This window comes from Lepidochelys kempii, chromosome 11, assembly GCF_965140265.1.
Source record: "Lepidochelys kempii isolate rLepKem1 chromosome 11, rLepKem1.hap2, whole genome shotgun sequence".
Lineage (NCBI taxonomy): Eukaryota > Metazoa > Chordata > Testudines > Cheloniidae > Lepidochelys > Lepidochelys kempii.
The window spans coordinates 16,686,041-16,708,445 of NC_133266.1; the positions used below are offsets into that span (position 1 = coordinate 16,686,041).

General features: G+C 39.4%; 1 protein-coding gene across 3 annotated transcripts in view; it reads right to left on the bottom strand.

Moving 5' to 3' along the window:
* The window catches only part of ACTR3 (actin related protein 3), a 54,344-nt gene that overhangs the window by 14,667 nt on the left and 17,272 nt on the right, over positions 1 to 22,405 (bottom strand). The window contains exons 1-5 of one of the 3 annotated variants that reach the window (XM_073305262.1): positions 9,781 to 9,827; positions 3,224 to 3,302; positions 2,808 to 2,932; positions 2,223 to 2,333; positions 250 to 345 (exon numbers count right to left, since the gene is read on the bottom strand). In XM_073305262.1, coding sequence (XP_073161363.1) covers positions 250 to 345; positions 2,223 to 2,294 — 168 coding nt within the window. In that variant the 5' untranslated portion in view covers positions 2,295 to 2,333; positions 2,808 to 2,932; positions 3,224 to 3,302; positions 9,781 to 9,827. Of the gene's footprint in view, positions 1 to 249; positions 346 to 2,222; positions 2,334 to 2,807; positions 2,933 to 3,223; positions 3,303 to 9,780; positions 9,837 to 22,405 lie in introns of those variants that run through there. The other 2 variants (XM_073305260.1, XM_073305261.1) reach the window with 2 other exon arrangements.

Consider the following 22,405-nt stretch of genomic DNA (forward strand, 5'->3'; position numbering starts at 1 on the left):
AACTGAGTTGAAACCACCAGTTAATTTTACATAATATCATTTGGCTGCTAGCTGGAGTACGTATTTTTGACCACTAGACTGGATTTGAGCCAGTCACCCCATGAAAACCTCTGACCCAAATATCAAACTCCAAAACATCTTCCAACCACTAGAATTATGCACAATTTTTTCATTGGGTTTAAAGATTATTTAAATTAAAGTTGAGAAAAATCATCCTTCCTTCCCTCCACTTAACAGTTGCCTTCTCACCTGAACAGCAATGTACAGCCCTGGAACGTTGAAAGACTCGAACATTATCTCAGCAGTATATTCCCTATTTTCCGGAGTATTTAGTGGAGGTTCAGTCTGTATGACAGAAGTGATTTTTAAAATCAATTCAAATCCAATAGTTGCATTTATTCAGATTTTAAAACACACCAAGAAAAGTTTTCAGGTTGTGAGCTTAATAATTTACCCGGAGTACAAATAGCAGGCACTCACACTGTGCTTTAAAAAGCAAACTGTTTAATTTAGTAAACCTGTCAATTCCCATGAAGGCTGAAAGACTAATGCAAACTGCACCATAGGGATATACCACTCTATGTGACAATGCAGGAACACAAAGTGATGTGAAAATTAATTCTTGCCGCAATTTACCAAGATATATTGGTGTCCTCTTATCTTGGTTATTTCACTGCAACATTGTATCCATTAACAGAATATAGCACTATCATCCAAAAATAGGACTGTTGTATATTCCAACTGTTTTGATACCCCCAATTACAAAAAGGCTATTTTTTCCTCAGCAATTCATCTAACTGAACATAGATATTATGTTCTATTTTCTTCTCAAAGGCAATATCTGAAAAAGATCGTCTGTTACCATCTGAATGAATTATATTAAAGAGAGACTGGGACAGAATACATATGATGTGCTACTATAGTGAACTTGGACTTATTACAAACTATAGTTCTCTTTGTTCTTTGAAAGTATGCATTCTGAATGTTATATGAGTGAGGCATATTTAAACAAACAAACATAATATTTGTTGCTACCAGTTGCTTTTGTGTAGGCATACACTACAGTTCCAGTAGAGGAGGAATACGGACTTCAACCTGCAACCCTCATTGAAGTGCCACTGATTTCAATGAGATTCAATGTGGTTGGTTAGTGGATGCAGATTCAGGCTCTATATTCATGGAACAAACTACGGTTGTGATACTAAAGCCATTTTCTGCCTTTACCTTTTTTTTTTTATAAATAAGTAGGGGAAATTTTCAAGAAGAGTTATAAATTGGTCATGAATAAAATTTAAGCTGAAAATTAGAAGAAAGTTTCTAACCATCAGAGGAACGAGATTCTGGAACTGCCTCCTACTAAGAGGAGTGGGAACAATTGCTTAGCTGGGTTTAAAATGGAGGTTGATGAATTCATGAACAGGATGAAATAACAGAGCGGCCTGTGATAGCAGGGGACTGAACTTAATGATCCAGAAATTTCTTTCCAGTCCTATGTTTTTAACTTCTATATGTGGACATTTCTTTTTAAAAAAAAAAAAAAAAAAAAAGAGTCTTGTAAAAAAAGACTGAAGTTGTGGGCAACTTGACAAGTTAATTGTAACTAAATTGTGTAGCAAATTCAACTCTCAAAATCCAAGAAAAAGCTTTCAGCAACAGTTGAGGAATTAAGAAGGCTCAGAACTTGCCCCAAATCCAACCATAAAATGTCAACTACTCAAAGCTGCAAAACAAATCCCACTGAATAGACTTACAATCCATGTTTCCACAGGCTCTGTAAAAAGAACGGCAACTGAAATGAAACTTTCAGCAACTGCATACAAATGATACAGTAATTGTTCCGTTTTAATACAACTGCTATTAACACAGCGCACAGACTGCTACTGCATCACTGGAAAAATACTTACCTAAAATGTAGTTTCCATGACATCACTATTCACTTCAATGGAGAGCTGTTGCAACAGAGAAAGTTTGGGGCAATAGAAATAAAAGGAAGAACAGGAGTTTGTAGATCAGACACTCCTTTGCTTTTAAAGCTCATAAAAAATAAAGCAGCAACATATAGAGAAGCAGCCAGACCATCTTGGCTTCAGCCAATGCACATAACCTTTAACTTCCTACACAGGTGGCGCAGCTTAAAGATTTATTTACATAAAAGGATCTTTGTGTAATAAACACAAAATTCTTACATATTCTTTCATAAACAGGAAGTAATTTGTACTCACCAAAAGAAAGTAATGATCTTCTGGTTCTGCTCTTAGATATTTAAAGATAACTTGCTCCATAAACCTCTCCATCAAGTCCCAGTCTTCAACTATACCATGGCGGATAGGCCACTGTTAAAACAGATGCATCAGTATGTATTTGGAAAGTTTAAAATAAGAAGTCTTATTGATTGTAAGTGCAGGAAAAAAAATTCACTGAAAGTGGCGACAAACTACACAGTAAGAACACTGTGCTGTAAGTTCTTCCTACCGCAGAATGATTAATAATTTGAAATTCTGAAGTCTTTCTAAGTACTCATCTATGCTGGAAGATAGACAGTAAACAAATGTGCTTCACTCTCCAGTGTTACTTCAAAGAAAAAAATTAACGTACTTTTTTTCCCAAATGAAGACAAAATGTTTTGAAAGTTACCAGAACTGGTTGACTATTAAATCACATATGAATATCATTTTCTTTTAAAAAGTACATGTTAAAAATGGAAAAATAAAGAGTTCTTTACAGTTAAGGATCAATGAGAAACCATTTATTTTACAGTGGATTTTTTAGAAGTATTAAATTCATAAAGAAGAACTATCCTTTAATACCTTTGTTGCATAAGTTGGTTTTTCTATTGCTTCGTCCCCAATAAAGAAGTCTAAATCATCCACACCTTTTGTAACCCTCCTTTGTGCTTGATCAACAACTTTTGCCGATTCCTTGATTGCAATACCTTTAATAAGCAACAGATATACAAATGACATTGTAGATTGTACATCCTGAAACTTCTGTCATACTTCAAAGCTTTATATTCTGGATTAAAACATTGCCACCTGGAAATAGTTTACCATTCCTAGCTTCGGTGCAGGTACAATGAGTCTGCATAGAACACTTAAAAATCCCATTTGAAAGGCCACCTATAATGAAACACTATTAGGATTGAATAATACAACACAGTCATGAAAAACAAAATATGAACATGGTGCAATGCAAAGCATACAATGCAGAAAGAGAGGTTACTTACTTTGTGCAGTAACTGTGGTTCTTCAAGATGTGTGTCCCTCTGGGTGCTCTACTTCAGAAGCACATGCACCTCTCGAGCCCTTGATTGAAGATTTTCAGTTAGCATCCATTTGGCCCATGCCTCCTCATGCAATATAGGGGTGTGTGGGTGAGCTGTCCTCAGTTCCTTCTCTACCCAAACACCCCTAAGGAACAGTCCAAAGCAGAGGGGAAGGAGGGCGGGTAGTGGAGTATGCATAGGGGGACACACCTCAAAGAACCACAATTACTGTGCAGAATGAGTAACTTTCTTTGAGTGGTGTCCCTGTGGATGCTCCACTTGAGGTGACTTCTGAGGGACGAGGAAGGGAGGGTGTGATATAAAATGTATCGTGTAGCCTAATGCTCTGACCTATTTATCTGAAGTGACCCACCTCCAGGCATGTTGGAAGTAAGCAGGGCAGTCTCCAAAGTGCAGGGAGGTGGGCTAGTAGGAGCAGCTGTGAATACAAAAGTGCGGGAAGATTCAAATCCTTGACCAAGCCAACGAAAATGTTGCTTCGAAGATGGCTAGGTGGTCATGGAAGGCAGTTGGGCAGCCCTCTTTTTCTTAAACTTACGCCTCTTTCCAGGGCGTTTGGTGGATCTATGGGACCTGGAAAACGGAGCAGGATGCAGTCTCTAGGTAGTCTGTGACCTCCTAAACCTTTTCTTATTTGTAGGTGTATATGTGCCCAGGGATTGAAAAGTAGCCCTAGAATTTGTTAGAGTGTTCAAGAACTCATCTGTGGTTTATAAGAACAGCTTGCAACTGTTGAAGAGGAGCTCCTCCCTGGTGTTCTGTACTTCTCTTGGAAACCCCAAGAAATGACCATGATGCCTTGTGCATAACCACCGTCATAAAGATGCAACTGGTAGCAGTGTATGAAGCATCAAAGGATGTTTGAAGAGTGGTTATGGCCACCAACCGCCTTTCTGAGATGGACTGGAATTGCTCCCTATGATCTTGTGGGAGATGCTCAATAAAAGCTGTGAACCGGTTATAATTTGCAAAATTATATGTGGGCATGACTGCCAAATAATCACAATCCTGAACTGGAGGAATGCTGAAGAATAAGCCCTTGGCCCAAAGATATCCAGCCTTTTCTGGTCTGTGTCATATGGAGTAGACTTACTGAAATACTGACTACCCTGCTCATTTACCACATCCACCACCAGAGAATTAGGTGTGGGAGGTGGGAAAACAAAAAGACAATAATACTTTTCATCTTCCTGTTTACATGTGGGCAGAATAATGTCAGGTGTCTGCCATGGAAGTATAGCTGGATCCAGGAGTACCTCATTGATGGGTAACTATTCTGGGGGTGTTGCTGACTGCAGGATAACCATCAGTTTTTGCTGTGAATTCTTGACACCTCTGAGAGGAATCTGAAAAGTGTCAGTCACTCTCTGAGATCATGAAATTACTGGAAAAAAAATCATCAGCTGTGGATGGTGGCAGAACCATAACCATCTTGTCCAGAAGTGAGGATGAAGTAGGAATTTGAGAGGTGGCCTCCTTATCTGCCCTAGCCTCCTGCTCCTCAAATATTTCCTCCTGTCTGGGGCTGGCTGGGGAGGAGAGGGCTATACAACTCTGGCCTCCCTATGAGACGGTACCAGTGGTCTGGTAAATTGTCGCCGATAAGCAGCCCGGGGGGGGGCGCGGCGGCCTCACTGGAGAATCCTGTGGTACTGGAGGACGGTAGTCCAGAGATCAGAGTCTTGGTACCAAGAGACCCTCAGTACCCATGAGGAGCAGAGACTCTGGTTAATCTGTTATCAAGAGGTCCTTAGTATATCTGAACTCCTGCGGTACTAAATAGGAGATCAGTACTGAAGCAGCAGCTAAGGCCATGGTTGCCGAAGCTGATCATGGGCTCTTATTATACAATTATTAGAAATATAGAAAGCCAAGGCATGCTCAAGTTGGACATACTCGGGCTCAGTCTAAGGCTGAGGCAGTGGAGAAGGAACTGAAGGTGGTTCACACCACACTCCTACATAGCTTTGGTGTCTGGCATGAGGAGGCAAAGGGTGCATACGCAGGTCGAATGGACACAGCTAACTGAAAAATCTCTGATCAAGAGCTCAAGAGATGCATGAGCGCCTGAAGTGGAGCACCCCTAGAGATACTACTCAAAGAAGAAGTTAGTATTTTAGCAGAGTCAATAAACTCGCTGTTAATTCCACCTGTTGAAGACTTGCCTCAACTGGCAATGGACTACTTTACCTCCACATTCAACTAACGACTCAGCAGCCAGAAAGACAGGAGAAAAAAGGAAACATCTGTTCAATGTGCACCCACATTCAAAAAAAAAGCAGAGAAGATACTAAAAATGTATAAAGAATGGGATAAAGATATTTTCAACACCATGCCATTATATAAATGGATGTTTCGTTCTGATTGAACTCGAAGTTTAGTTTTAGACACCTCATCATCAAGACATTAACAGACCAAGAAGGGATTCAAAAATGCAATTAAAGTCTGGGGAGAAAAGATTTCCACAAAGAGAGAGATAGGAATATTAAGATTCTTTATCTTTTAGAGAGGGGACATGAGGGAGATATACAAAATAATGAATACTATTGAAAAGATCGGTCAAGTATTCTTCTTTACCTTCTATCACAACACAAGAATGAAAGTTAGGAAGACACTTTCCCTTATAGCACCTTCTTTATTTATTATGGGGGTTTTGCACACTGAAGCTTGAGGTACTGGCCAATATCAAAAACAGGATACTCGGTAGATGGATCATTGGCCTGATCCAGTAAGGGTACCATGCACCTGACCTTCGCCTCCAATCTTTTGCAGCTTGATTTGGCTAGTTGGGTTAGCGAGTGCCTGGTAAATTTTTCAACCCTGCAGATCACCTTTAAAATTAAACCCTCTCCTGAAGTCAGGTGTCATATACACTTCCATATGTAAGTCAAAAGGTGTTCAATTATTGGTCAATACCTAGACCTGTGAAGGTATTGACAAATAATAGTGAAGGATGCTGAAGCAACGTGTGAAAAATCCTAATCCAACCACTTGGGGATAGTGACTTTTGCTAATGAACAGAGGATCTTAACTGAGCACTTGCTCGTCATAAAAATCCTAAGCATTTACTACTGAATCCTACTTTGCTCCTCAGAGCAGTGAAAGAAGACAAATCAATTATCAACAGAGACAGCAAGAACCATAGAAGAGCCAAGACTGAAACTAAGAGTGAGACAGAAAGAGATGAATGGTATTATACATTTATAAATTATAGTAGCTTACTCATAGATGGTAAGGGGTACAGGGAGAAAAGCACCCAATAGGAGTAGAACTGAGCAAATAATTCATTTTCTGTTCTGTGGCTGAACTGGGGGGGAGGGGGGGGGCGATCTCTAAAATATTCAGTTTGTTTCAGACCCAAAACGGATTGATTGTTTTTCTTGCCAAATAAAAAAATAAAAATAAAAAAAATATCTTTCAGGTTGAATGAAAGGCTTTGAATTTTGTTTCAAGAGCAAACATTTTATTTCAAAAGTGTTACTTCCCAAAAAAAGGGGGGGGGGCATATTTTTTGGCAGATTTACTCTCTGAAGAAAATTTTGTCCAACTCAAATAGGAGGATGCAAGACAATCTTGTGCTACACATAAAAGGAAGAGTTGTGCCAAGCATTTTTAAGAGCTCTATTATAAAGCTCTTTGATACTTTAGGTTAAGAAGGCTCTTGCTGCCCAGCAGTGACATCTTAAAAACAGTTTTGAGACAGACACCACCACTTGCTATAAGCCTCCAGAGTTTTTCCACTTAAAGTGATTTACCATTGCTCCAACCTAAAATAGGATGACTCCATATTTCTTGTTGAATGTGAAACTAGCCTACATTTTGGGCAACATTTGAAAATAAAAAAAGAAGCAATTTACAAAAGCAGCACATTGTGACAATACAAACTGGAAATTAAATCTGAGTAGTGAAAGAACTAGGTTACCATGGTGTTCGAAGATGGGAACTTCTGCAGCAGTATCAGAGAGCAGTTGGCTTTGGTTGTTCAGCACAAGATTGAAAAGCTTTTAGAAGAAAGAGGATGTATTTGTGTCATACTGACTTTTGTGCTCAAAAACTGATGGGGCCATTTGTTTTAAATATAACAACTGGAAAAAGAAGAGAATGAGTCTTTAAAATTTGTGTTCATACAAAAAATATTTTGATATGGACACAAGAAACTAGGAGTGCTTGCTCTGGAGGGATATCAATTACTTGATATTTTGAACATATATCGCACAGTAAAAATTAAAGACAAGAAAGAAGAAGGTTTGCTGGACATTAACAAATAGCTGGGAGACAGCAAAGAAAGAAAATGAACCACTGAACTCCAACAGGGACAAAACAGTCTTCTTGGCCAATGCAGTTGGCCTAATATTTCACATTTACTTAATTTTTCTAGCAAGTTTCCTTGTGCAGTACAGATGCATATTCAGAATTAAGCAGGAAATCAATATAAAGGAACAGTGGGAGAGAAAAATATTCTTTGAGAGTGGGAGATCAGGAAAGAGAAACAACTGATCAAGAGGGAAGGAATGCTGCTCAAACTGGTTATATAGTAAGCATTTTTCCCCCCTAAAGAATCAGAGAGCAATAGCCAATATTTAAAGTCAAAAGAAAAAAAATTAAAATAGCAAAGGTGGAGTGAAAGAAGCTAAAAATATAGAAGCTTTTAAGAAAGCCTCGCTTATTTCAGTATGATTTTATGTATATGTACTGCTGAAATTTATCTAATGTTGATTACTGATTCTATTTTACCCCATTTTGGGTGGTGGATTAGTTTATTATGCAATTAGTGTAATTATTATATAATTTGGCCTAAAGGACAGATGACGAAATATTTAATTTCATCAAATGATAGTGTTGCAGACTAGGATACTTTCAAAAGCAGTCCCATTTAGACTGCAGCTATTTCCACAGTATGGTAATTTTTGTGTTTGATATACAAATAACTGAACTTATTCATGGATATTTAAAAACCATTATTTCCTCAAAGATTTAACATATATATGTGCCACTATCCTCTTTTCTTGATGACTGGTTACATAATTTCCCTGCTTATCTCTTAGGTAATTCCCATTCCAGTATTTAATGTCTAAAGCAGACCATTATGATCATGTTAGAATTACTAGCAAGGAAGAAGAGATGCATGAAGAATAAATAGAAGAAACATCTGAATATCTGGGAGTATACAAATACAAGTTTTAAATATTCTAATCCATGTAAGTAGATTTATGTCCATATTTGAAGTGAAAAGTCTATCTTTAATATTATAATGCAAAAAGAATGACAAGTGGATTATTCAGTTAAAGGCATTTGTTCAGCAACATTTTCTGTAAATCCAACATTAGCTCCTAAATACTGTTCTCAATGTCCTGTTGAGAAATAGCAATTTCCACAACACACTTAACATTAAAATTCTAAAGGGAAGTAACTGGCTAGCAGTTACTAGTTTTTGGTGAAATAGGCAGTACTGACAAGGCAACATCGAAAGTGAAGGTTTAAGGGGAAAAGCAAAACTGAGGATAGTACACTGGAGAGGATATATCAAGTAAACATAAAAAAAGCAAAAATGATCAAAAACAAAACAAAAAAAGGTGGATAGTTCAAATTAAAAACCCACATAGAAAAGAAATGGATCTATAGTACTGGAGTAAATCAGGGGAACAGTAAGAAATATTAAATGCATCAAGCTTAGTTTCCCATACAAGTATTTTGTTGCCAAAGAAGCAAGACAGCCCAAACTAGCCACAATATTTATTTTGCAACAATAATTTTTAAGCACTACTGCTTCTTATCCTGTTTCCATTTGGTACTCATTCAGTGAAATTCATTTGTGCTGATTAGTTTTTTCTACCAAGAATTGATACTTGATTGATTTGACCCAGGTGATCAATGACATAGTGCCAAATCTTTTAACCTTCTAGATGGACTTCCAAAAGGAAATTAATTGAATTCTACATTCTACTCCAGTTTGGCAACAATCACCGGGAACCCCTTCATGAAGAGGATGGAATAAAGATGTAAATTTTACACGAAAAAAGAAAGTTAAAAAAAATCAGTTTCTACAAGTACCATTTGCAAAACTTAAGTTGGGAAACTGTTAATGGAAACACTGAAAAAGTCTGGGGAAAATACATCAGGTCAAAAGAACTGAAGATATGAAAACATACCAGAAAGTTGTAAATTAGGCGGTTTTCTCCAGTTATATATGGTCACAACTTGAAATATTTACATGGTCTCTTGAAAGGTGAACCATACCTGTGCTACTGTTACTTTAAAGTCAGCCTCCTTTACCAGCCTTTCAACCTCAAAGGCTAGGTTTTGTTTTGCTTTTAAATGAAGCTTACTTTCTGCATAAATTGAGGCTATATTTTCAGGAAAATTACCTAAAGCCCAGGGACAAATGCTTACGTTCCACTTCCAGCCCTGTGCATGGTGATTCTGTATTCCTGGCCACCTTTCTAATTTTAAAAATAAACAGACCATGAACTTTAGTGCATGTGTAAACAAATGCTTACATGAAGGAATGATGAACTGTGGTTCTGTATTTCCAGCATATCCCAGTTTTGTATACCTACAAAACAAAAAGCAAACGGGTTATGTTATTAATATTCCCATCAATAGTGAGTCTAAGATACTATGTGATGATTAATGCCACTGAAATATTGGTTAAATACCTTTCTTAAGAGTAGTCTTAAAGGCACAAACTGAGACTTCCAATGGAGTTGAATCACTTAAATCAAGCCTGAAACTGACAATGTTTTTCTAAAATATCTTACTGTTTAAAGCACAACCCTAACCTTATTTATGTACTTCAGGGAAAAACATCCTCATGAAAACAGAAATATTTACAAACGCATAGCTGTGTGCATGAAAGGAATGTGCAATATTAAACCCCACCCTCCTATGAGCATCAAGAGAGAAACTACAATTTCTTAAAATTTTAACTTTTCCTTAAATTATATTTATCACTGTTGACGAATGGAGTCAGCCTTTCGCAGCAAGTTACTGTAAGTTTGCTCTTCTCTGTCCAACATTCACCAGTTCCATAAGAATATTTTTTATGAAATAAGAAAACAAGTTTTTAGGGCTATGTCTACACTACGATTTATGTGGTATAAGTTACGTCCCTTAGGGACGTGAAAAAGCTACCCCTGAGTGACAAATTACACAGAACTTTTCAGAGTCACACATGGAATATGCAGATTTTAAAATATTTTTACTTTACATAGATGAGGAAAACTATGCATCCATACTTCCCAGATTCAAGCCCTATAGTGTCTTTTGGACATTAACGTTATTCAGTGTACCATACATCACTTATATTATTGCAATATGGTGAACTTCAGATATATCAAATATCAAAATGCCTGAAAATATAATCTGATTCTACTGAGTTCGCGAAACTGTAACAAACATCTTGGCTTAAAAGCATGTAAACGATTTGCTACCACTGAAAAGTTAATTACGATATTCTTACTTTTGATGTATTGGACCAAATGATAACCACACTGTAAAATTAAGACCTAGCTGTAACACAGATGAAGTGTTTAAATTAGTAAACTAACTATGCACTACACCTAAACATTGCAGGCTATGTACCTATTTATCAATATTTAAATAAGGGTGCATCCAAATTTTCTCAGTTTCTCTATACAGTCAGATGGTTTCATTGACTATATAACAATCAGTTAAAAGTATAACACATATGCAGCAGCATACAGGCATCTCTATAGATCTGACATTTCAAATACAGGCAGTGGGGCAGTGGGGCTGTTTGATTTCTGTGTATACTTCTGAGCCTGGAGCCCAAACCCCATGAGCCCAAGTTGGCTAGCAGGGGCCAGATGCGGGTTTTTCTTTGATGTGTAGACATCTTTATTTCCAAAGGGTGTTTGGACAGTGGGTGAGCCTCACTTGTCCAAACACCAAAGTTTGTTGTAAGAAACGTGTGATTCCCAGCATTTATGGATTTTATAACACGCACATTAAAAGATCTTAAAGTTGTGTCTGTTTAGTTTTGTTTTTAAACACAAATTTAAATTACAGAACAAATCTGAACCTAAAGCTGTGCTGTTTACTTCCATATTCAGTTGCTGAGAGTTCTCATGAGTTTCCCAACCACGCTTTATTGATAACTGAGATTCTACTGTATTCAAAAAGTAATGACCACCACATAATTTGTGTGCTTCCTTAGTAACTACCTTGCATACATTTAGCGAATGGTATTCAGTCTCATGGATCTCTTACCTCCAAATGTGAAATTATTTTACAGATGTATTCAAACTTAGAGTAGCATGGTACTCCTCTCTGCATGGACAGCTCTCATTAGAGCAGACAGTGTCCTATCTGTAGTTAACTGTATCCCTATATTCATACAGGTTCCAAGACTATTTTGAGGCTTTTCCCCCCATACCTAACTCAGCCTCATTTCTTTCCTTGTACTATAATTTCTTCTCCTTCAATGTGTCCTTGAGAGTTCAGATTGCTCAGAGATTTACTTTATAGCACAGGTTTCAACTTGAATTTCAATTTCCAGTTAACTGTTTAATACAGAAATTATTTGTATTATACTAGTTTGTGTTATTCTACATTACTACTCTGAGTTCACATGAAGGTATTAATATGATAAGTAAAGGCCTGTTACTGGGACTATATCATTTCTCTCACCTCCAATCATTTTTACATCTTCCCAGTTCCCTTCAGTCTAGCCCTTATGTTCTCTCCTCACTGACCCAAAGACCCACAGCAGCAGTGAAGCATCCATTATGATCACACCTATTAGGCGTTAAAACAACACTACTACAAGAGAAGCACAGGCTTAATAACAGTATCCAAAATTGCTGTAGTGCCCAAATAGGTTGAAATTCACTGTGTTACATTGTGATTTTTTTTTCTGGCTTTGAGTCTTGAACTCAACACTATTTTAATGTAGTTATATTTAATTACATCCAAGCTAAGCTTTAAAGAGAAAATATATATAAAACAGAATAGCAGTATTGGCCTATAAGAATAATAGTGCTGTTCAAAGGAGCAAGTTTCACATGCTGAACAATGTATTCTTAGAATTGTTTAATAAAACATTCTTAAAATGTACATATAGTACAATTATATTGGCCTTTCCGTTTTGGAGCTCCATTCAGGTCATAAAGGAGGATTTATCTTTTCCTAGTCTCTATTTATTAGAATCAGAGTACTCACTCCATCTGTCATGACAGGAAAAAAAACTATCCTTAAGAGATGTCCAAATCCAGGTTAGCATGGGTGTTGCTGATCGAACAGCACTAGAAAAGTAGCGCAAGGAAGTTTGTATATTACCCGTCTGACTATGGCTAGTTAAACCTACTGTTGGACAGTCTTTTAGCAATGTTCACTCAAAAAAAGGGAATATTAGATATATGTATTATTAGAAAAGCTAATTAACACTTTAAAGTTAACTGCTAGTATTTTCTAAGGAATGTGAAAATTGTAGGGTTATGCACTAATGCCCAAAACAACAAGTATAACAGCAGTAACCAGCACTCGGTTTTCTTTTAAGTTTTTATAAATTACTTCTGTGCAGAATGCCCATTTTACCCTTGCTTTTGGAGGGCATTCAGGACTTAACCTTATAATTAGCTCATTTTACTTAAAGACTACTTGTTGCTCATGTTTAACTTTTCACATCAAGGATGACAGGTTTCAGAATTTTATAATGCACTTTGAATTACTGTTGGAAGCTTTCATAACTACAAGCGGTAAAAATCAATTAAATGAGTATCTACAGCAGGGGTTCCCAAACCTGATTTGTGGATTGTAAGGGGTACGCCCCTGGCAAGGCACGAGATGTTTTTTTACCTGTACAAGCCTTCTCACATCAGACACTCCTAGTGAATGTCTCATCAAGAAGTGTGGTATGACTGACAACTAAAAAAGTAGACAGAAGAGGCAATGTGTCTACTAGTTAGAGCAGTGGGCTCAGTTCCTGGGATCTAGACCTGCCTCCTATTTATGCTGTGTGACAGGGGGTTGGGCCAGATGGGTACAGGAGAGTAATAGACAGCAGATATATTAGCCCCAGGCTAAGTAGGTCCCTTTTCCCTGGGTAAGATAAGAGGGAAGTTTCCAGAACAATCAGGAACCTTCTGGAGACAATTAAGACAGACAGGATGATTAGAACACCTGCAGCCAATCAAGAAGCTGCTAGAATCAATTAAGGCAGGCTAATCAGGGCACCTGGGTTCAAAAAGGAGCTCACTTCAGTTTGTGGTGTGCTTGTAAGGAGCTGGGAGCAAGAGGCACCAGGAGCGGAGAGTAAGAATGCATACTGTTGGAGGACTGAGGTGTACAAGCATTATCAGACACCAGGAGGAAGGTCCTATGGTGAGAATAAAGAAGGGGTTGGGAGGAGGCCATGGGGAAGTAGCCCAGGGAGTTGTAGCTATTGCACAGCTGTTCCAGGGGGACTCTAGACAGCTGCATTCTACAGGGCCCTGGGCTGGAACCCAGAGTAGAGGGCAGGCCCGGGTTTCCCCCAAACCTCCCAACTCCTGGTCAGACAAGAGTTGACCTGGATTGTGGATTCACTAAAACGGCCAAACTGAGGGCTGCCGTGAAGCTCCAAGGCGAGCAAATCCGCCAATAAGCACAAGACCCACCAAAGTAGAGGAAGAACTTTATCACAGCTGATACCAGAGAAAAAACACAATAGTGGAACTTCAAGGTTGGATACAAGGAAGATTCTTCTAACTGCCAAACACACACACAACCCTGAAACTTGAAATCAAGTCTCTGATTCTAAGTTTTTTTTAAAAATGATTTCACCTGTATGAACACTGGGCAGAAGCTGCACCTACAACTGCAATTTACTAACTAGTCTGCTGGTAACGTGAAAATCAGAACAGAATCCAGCTCACTTTTACATAGGAGAAAAAATGGACTTCTGCTTAATGCAGCAAACTGGGACTCAGGAGAACTTGTTACTATTTCCAGTTCTGGCACAGACTGCCGCTATGGCCAGTTCCCCATTTGTAAAACAAGGAAAATATTTACCTCACTAAAGTGAGGAAGATTAATGTTTGTAAAGAACTCTGAGATCACTGGAAGAAGTTCTGAATAGTAGTACTTCTGGGAATAGTGTCAGTAAGTGCTGGAAAATTATACTCCGTCCTGAAAAAGCTAAAGCCTCATCAAGTGCAACATCCAACACAGAAAAAAGCCAAGAAGTGTCCCAGCATATAAAAAGAGTTAAATAGTTTTATATCAAACTCAGCAGATTCTAAGAAAAACAAAAAGTAAGTTGTTGCAGATAGCAACATGCTGCTTAGTAGTTTTGTGGTGTAGGAAACAGTCCAGTATACACACACACACTCTGAAAACTGAAAGAAAAATATAGCCAGATGAAAGATGTATTTTCAATAAAAAGGCTGCATTCAAAGCATACAGATCAGCAGATCTAAAAATACACAATGCTTATTCAGCTAGAACACAGCAGCCTGACTCCTAAAAATAAAAATAAAGGTTGGAGTTTTGGTTTTTTTAATTGTTAGAACAGAAACATTCATTCTACTTTGGTCTCTGAGGGCATATCTACACTACAGCTGCTACATGTACAGAGCTGCAGTTATGCTCCTGCAGCAAGGTAGTGTAGATGCTTCCTACATCAATGGAAAGGGTTTTTCCATTGATTTAGTAAATCCATCTCTCCAAGAGACAGTTGGTAGGTCAATGGAAAAAGGTTTCTGTTGACCTACTCACATCTACTCTGGGGTTAGGCTGACCTGACTATTGCACTCAAAAGTGCAAAACAGGCCTGTTATCAGATGTACTACCAATGTAGTCTCTTAAAGTGAGGATTCACCTTTAACAAACTAGACTAGACTTAAAATACTATTCTGTAAGCTAACACGGAGTGGTCAAAAATTGAGACATCAGAGAGGAGGGGAAGGTAGAAAAGTGAGGAAGAAAAGAGAAAAAAACAGGGGAAAAAAGTCATAATGAATAAATTTTTAATGATTACTTTTTATATAACTAATAGCACCCTCTAGCTTTGCATAACTATTTTTCAAATTTACCAGATCTACTCATCCAATGCTGATGTTAAAATTGAAAGATTCTACTCACTGGAAAAAAAAAAAAAGTGACGCCTTAAGCAAAAAGTGACGCCTTTTACAAATTCCCTAGTGCTGCTCACATAAACCAAGATGTGTCTGACTAATGTATGAATCAATTAAGTATGAGACACACCCTGTCTTCAATCCTATTTGCACTAGCAATTGAGTCCCTTTCTCCATTACTGAAAAGATCCCAATACGAGAAAGATTGCAGAAGAGACTACTGATATAGCACCACTGATTACAGATTACACCCTAAAGTACTTTCTATAAATTTGAAAAACCTTATTAGATTTGGAGACCTCTCTCAGTCAGGACTGACTTACAGGGAGGAAGGGGGGCACTTTGAGTTCTCTTCCCCTAACTTTCCCGAACAGAATTCTGTACTACTAATAGCATATTACACATTGCTCCAATCAAGTTATATTGTTCTATAACATTCTTCTAAGATGCCACAGTACCAAATCCACACAAATGAATGTAAAACATAATAGGGAGGTAGATCACCTTGTATGACCTGAATTACAGAACACTATTATTAATGGTTTTCAAGTTTCTAGAAGAGAAAAATAATCTTATGATCCTCTTTGGTCAAGCTGTCATTAAGATAGTTTTCTCCAAATTCAGCTACCTATTATTAAATGTTCTTGTTGACCTACTTATTTTTCTTCATTAGAAGAAGGGAAAAATACTAAGATCATTCCTGTGAAAGACAAGACGGGTGAGGTAATATCTTTCATTGGACCAACTTCTGTTGGGGAGACAGACAAGTTTTCAAGCTTACACAGAGCTCTTCTTCAGGTCTGGGAAATGAAGACCTTGTCTACACTAGAACTTACTTCAGAATAAATTTAATCACTTAGGGTGTGAATAATCCACACCAGAGTTACGCCAACCTAAGCGCCAGTGTAGACAGTGCTATATCAGCGGGAGAACTGCCTCTTGTGGGAGGTGGAGTAACTATGCCAACGGGAGAGCTCTCTCCCATCAGCTTAGAACTTCCTCACCAGAAGCGCTACAGTGGCGCATCTGCGTTGGTGAAGCTAGACCGCTGTAGCACTTCTAGTGTAGATGCAGCATAACTCAAACGGTCACTGCTAAACATAAGATTTGACACGCTTGTTTACCGTAAGTAGTTAACACATTTCAAGGGACTATTCAAGGTGAAGTGGCCAATTAACACCCGTCCAGTCACAGGGAAGAAAGAGGGTGGGGGGTTGTTAGTGGGTTAGATTGTTGTAACAAGCCATAAATCCAGTATCTCTATTCAGTGTATAGGCTTGTCTACACTGGCAATTTACAGCGCTCCAACTTTCTTGCTCAGGGGTGTAAACAAAAACCAAGCCACCCACCTGAGCGTAGCAAGTTTCAGTGCTGTAAAGCGCTAGTGTAAACAGTGCACCAGCGCTGGCAGCTGCGCCTCTCGTTGAGGTGGTTTTTTTAAGGGAGCTGGGAGAGCTCTCCCCCAGCGCTGCGCCGCGACCACACAAGCCACGTTAAAGCGCTCCTGCAGCAGCGTAGACTAGCCCTAAGATTTTTAGTGTCTAGCAAAATTATGAATTTAAGCTCACAGGGTCATCTTTTAAGGTGTTGTGCACCTTTCCTTTGACGATGAGGACTGAGAGGTCAGGTATAGAATGATCGCTTTGTGAAAAGCGTTCACCCACAGGCGATAGGGTGTTTTTGTCTTTTATCATTTTCCTGTGTGAATTCACTTGAGAATCGTAGTGATTGTCTGGTTTCACCCAGTTGCTATTGGGGCATTTAGCGCACTGGATGAGGAACACTACAGGTTGTGACAGGCATGCGTAGACCCATGGATCTTGAAAAGTGTGTTGTGCAGGGGTTGATAACTGTAGCAATGGAGATTTGTCTGTAGATTTTGCATCTATTGTTGTGGCAGGGTCTTGTACCACTTCGAGTTGGTGTATCCTGGTCTGTAGGGAGCTTGCAAGCTTGTCTTTTTCACCAACAGAAGTTTGCCCAATAAAAGATACCTCACCCATCTTGTCTCTCCAACATCCTGGGACCAACATGGCTACAACAACACTGCATGCAACAATTGTTCCTATCTGGTCATTGGTCAAACTGGACAGTCTCTACGTAAAAGAATAAATGGACACAAATCAGATGTCAAGAATTATAACATTCATAAACCAGTCGGAGAACACTTCAATCTCTCTGGTCACGCAATCACAGACATGAAGGTCGCTATCTTAAAACAAAAAAACTTCAAATCCAGACTCCAGCGAGAAACTGCTGAATTGGAATTCATTTGCAAATTGGATACTATTAATTTAGGCTTAGAGACTGGGAGTGGCTAAGTCATTATGCAAGGTAGCCTGTTTCCTCTTGTTTTTTCCTACCCCCCCCCCCCCCCCAGATGTTCTGGTTTAACTTGGATTTAAACTTGAAGAGTGGTCAGTTTGGATGAGCTATTACCAGCAGGAGAGTGAGTTTGTGTGTGTATGGGGGTGGGGGGGATGTGAGAAAACCTGGATTTGTGCAGGAAATAGCCCAACTTGATTATCATGCACATTGTGTAAAGAGTTGTCACTTTGGATGGGCTATCACCAGCAGGAGAGTGAAATTTGTGTGGGGGGGTGGAGGGTGAGAAAACCTGAATTTGTGCTGGAAATGGCCCACCTGATGATCACTTTAGATAAGCTATTACCAGCAGGACAGTGGGGTGGGAGAAGGTATTGTTTCATATTCTCTGTGTATATATAAAGTCTGCTGCAGTTTCCACGGTATGCATCCGATGAAGTGAGCTGTAGCTCACGAAAGCTCATGCTCAAATAAATTGGTTAGTCTCTAAGGTGCCACAAGTACTCCTTTTCTATCTGGTAATCAGAATCTTAGCATTTACTTAAAACAGCTAACATTACCCAAATTCAGTAGGGAGCTGCTACTTACAAAATAATAATTCAGCTATCACTACTCCAGGATGTGATTATGTAAATCTGGCTAGGCAAGTGGAGTAAAAATGTTCTTGGCATACTATATACAAATATTAAGCAAAGCCACAGGGCGTAGATACTAACATGAGTAACTACAGATCAAAGAGAAAAAGAGTACTTGTGGCACCGCAGAGACTAACAAATTTATTTGAGCATAAGCTTTCGTGAGCTACAGCTCACTTCATCGGATGCATGCAGTGGAAAATACAGTGGGGAGATTTTATATACACAGAGAACATGAAAGAATGGGTGTTACCATACACACTGTAACAAGAGTGATCAGGTAAGGTGTGCTATTACCAGCAGGAGAGAGAGAGAGAGAACAAACAAAAAACAAAACAAAAAAAATCCCTCAGCCTGGACCAGTCCACACAGGAGATCCATTTCCTGGACACGACAGTGCTAATAAGCAATGGTCACAAACACCACCCTATACCGGAAACCTACTGACTGCTATACTGACCTACACGCCTCCAGCTTTCATCCAGACTACACCATTGTCTACAGCCGACCTCTACGATACAACCATATTTGCTCCAACCCCTCAGACAGAAGCAAACACACACCTACAAGATCTCTCTCAAGCGTTCTTACAACTACAATACCCACCAGCTGAAGTGAAGAAACAGATGGACAAAGCCAGCGGAGTACCCAGAAGTTACCTACTACAGGACAGGCCCAACAAAGAAAATAACAGAACGCCACTAGCCATCACCTTCAGCCCCCAACTAAAACCTCTCCTGTGCATCAACAAGGATCTACAACCTATCCTGAAAGACGACCCATCACTCACACAGATCTTGGGAGACAGGCCAGTCCTTGCTTACAGACAGCCCCCCAACCTGAAGCAAATACTCACCAGCAACCACACACCACACAACAGAACCACTAACCCAGGAACCTATCCTTGAAACAAAGCCTGTTGCCAACTGTGTCCACATATCTATTCAAGGGACACCATCATAGGGCCTCATCACATCAGCCACACTATCAGAGCCTTGTTCACCTGCACATCTGCCAATGTGATACATGCCATCATGTGCCAGCAATGCCCCTCTGCTATGTACACTGGCCAAACTGGACAGTCTCTATGTAAAAGAATAAATGGACACAAATAAGACATCAAGAATTATAACATTCAAAAACCAGTCGGAGAACACTTCAATCTCTTTGATCACTCGATTACAGACCTAAAAGTCGCAATTCTTCAACAAAAAAAACTTCAAAACTAGACTCCAACGAGAGACTGCTGAATTGGAATTAATTTGCAAACTGGACACCATTACATTAGCCTTGAATAAAGATTGGGAATGGATGTGTCATTACACAAAGTAAAACTATTTCCCCATGTTTATTTCCCCCACCACCACCGTTCCTCACACATTCTTGTTCTTGTCAAGTGCTGGAAATGGCCCACCTTGATCATCACTACAAAAGGGGTTGTTGTTTTTTTTCTTTTCTTTTTTTTTTCTTCCAGTTTCTTCTTTCTTTCTTCTCCTCCTCCTCTCTCCTGCTGGTAACAGTGCACCTTACCTGATCATTCTTGTTACAGTGTGCATGGTAACACCCATTCTTTCATGTTCTCTGTGTATATAAGATCTCCCCACTGTATTTTCCACTGCATGCATCCGATGAAGTGAGCTGTAGCTCACGAAAGCTTATGCTCAAATAAATTGGTTAGTCTCTAAGGTGCCACAAGTACTCCTTTTCTTTTTGCGGATACAGACTAACATGGCTGCTACTCTGAATACAGATCAAATATTTTATCTTCTCAGGTATTATCAGAAATAAATCCCCATGCCAATATGGACTTTACTCCAAAGTATTACCCAATTCCAAACGATAATTGAAAGTAAATGGAAGACAGTATCCTCCTTTTAGCCTATGAACTACTGAACAACCACTTAAAATCATTAACAATTACTAAACAAGTTACCATTATTATATGCCATGACCAATGTGGGAGTGCTTAGTAATAAATACTGATCTGTCCCCCCAAATGTTTTAGGTGTAGGATTTCTGATATTATTGGAATGTCAGGGAGAGTATAGATTTCAGCACATGTCCCCTTAGTCACAAGACTTGCAATTGCAAACCAGGAAGCCTGAATAGGTCTAGCTACCAAATAAGGAAGCAAACATCACAGCAACGTTCTCTCAAATGGCCTGACTAGCCAAGTGGAAAAAAACAGTGGGACAAAAGGAAGACTTCACACCTAGGCCCTGTAATAGAAGCCATTGAGAAAATGGTAACTGGGCTCAGACATACACTGCAATAAAACACCCACTGCTGGCCCATGTCAGCTGACTCAAGCTTGCAAGGCTAAAAATTGTAATGCAGACATTCAGAGCCTGGTCTCCAGTCTGAGCCCAAATATCTATGTTTATAGTTCTGCAAGCCTGAATCAGCGGACGTAGGGCAGCCACAGTTTTATTGTGCTAACAGGGAGTGTGGTTTCCACTGCAGTTAAACCAGTTAATATAGTCTGGGTGGAATATCCCCACTACAAAACTGCTACCTGTGCCAGATTTACATAACTGCATCCAGTGGTGCTGTACTAGTCCGTACGCTGGGATGGAATTCTGATGAGATATCCCATAGTTCTTAGCAGTGCAAGAAACTGGGCTGCTCTATGAATTCATTTGCAGGGTGCTCTCTCACACCTAGCATGGCGGTGCTGTCTGTGGCAGTGACACGAGAACAATACTTCATGTACATAACTTCCAAATGGAGTTATTCATTATTAATGCAGACAATTCTGAAGAAAAAAAGTAAACATTTGGCAACAAGAACTTTTAATGCGAATGTCATTAAGGATTTCAATCTGCAAGCTAAGTGATTTGTGGCACACCCGACTGACTTATATACACCTTTCAGTTTCTTTCCTGTCCACTAAACATAAAAATGTTCTTTTGGGTGTATTCCCCCAAATTATGGGTCCTACTTATATCACACCAGCAGAATACTGGTGTCAGCTTCCAGGCAGCACGAGAAGAGAATTTATTGGATGACACCTCTGTTCAAATGCTGTGGAAGCCCAGCAGAAATGGAGCAGGCAAATCTCGGGTTAAATGCTGAGGCAGCACAGGTGATTCCCAGTGTAGAGTAAGGGAGGCAGACAAAGCGCAGCTCAGGGGGAACTGGAGGCTAGGATTGCAGGACTCATAGCACCTGGGTTTAATTAGCCTAACTCTTCATTCTCACTGCAAAGTAGGCGGGCTGCCAGCCTGGTTGAAGCAAAAACTGACCCCAGCCAATGCCCTTAAACTGTGCTTGAGACTCCCTCAAGCCCCGGCTAAAGGGTTTTCCTGCATGGATAGAAGCAGGGTTAGTCTGAAGCCTGACCTAACCCGGCAGCAAAGACATAACCAGAGAGACTCTGAGAAAAGAAGTTTCAATCAGAGGAGGGAATGGATGAGGGGACACTCTGGAAGGAAAACTGAGACCAGGCTGGGTCCCAAGAACCACCGAGTTCCTGAAAAGAATACAAGTTGGGTCTTTTCTTTTCCTTTAACTCAAGAGAGGAGAGAGTATTGAGAAATTCAACCCAAAGACAGGTAAGGGTGGTAGTGACAACGGAGGCCTGGCAAGCCTACCTCACTAGCAACTCAAGCTGTGAGACAGCAGATAAGTTTATGAAATGTTCCAATTCTATAGAATGATAAAAGCTAAAAACCACAATGCTGCCTGAGCAAAAGAAGGGGAAGGAGTAAGCTTCAACAAAATGGCAGCTACCTCCACCATCTCCAGGGACCCTGAGATCAACTGTGACACCACTATGACTGTCATCCTGATCCTGAGACATATCCTGACCAGACTGGTCCAAGAAGAGGAATCCAGATGACAATGCCACCTCCACTACTTCTAGCTAAATCCTGAACTCCATCTGGGGCGTGAGACTTTGTTGACACTGGGTAGGGAAACAGGACGAGACTTTTCCTTCCCACCTTATTTCTTTTCCCTCTCTTTTTTTTTCCTTTCTTTTTTAAATAAGAGTCTGGCTTAGCCAGCCAAAACTGTATATTCTACAACACTGTTGTAAGGCTGCGACCAAAGAGTCATCTAAAAGCAAAACTCTTAATAGCCAAATG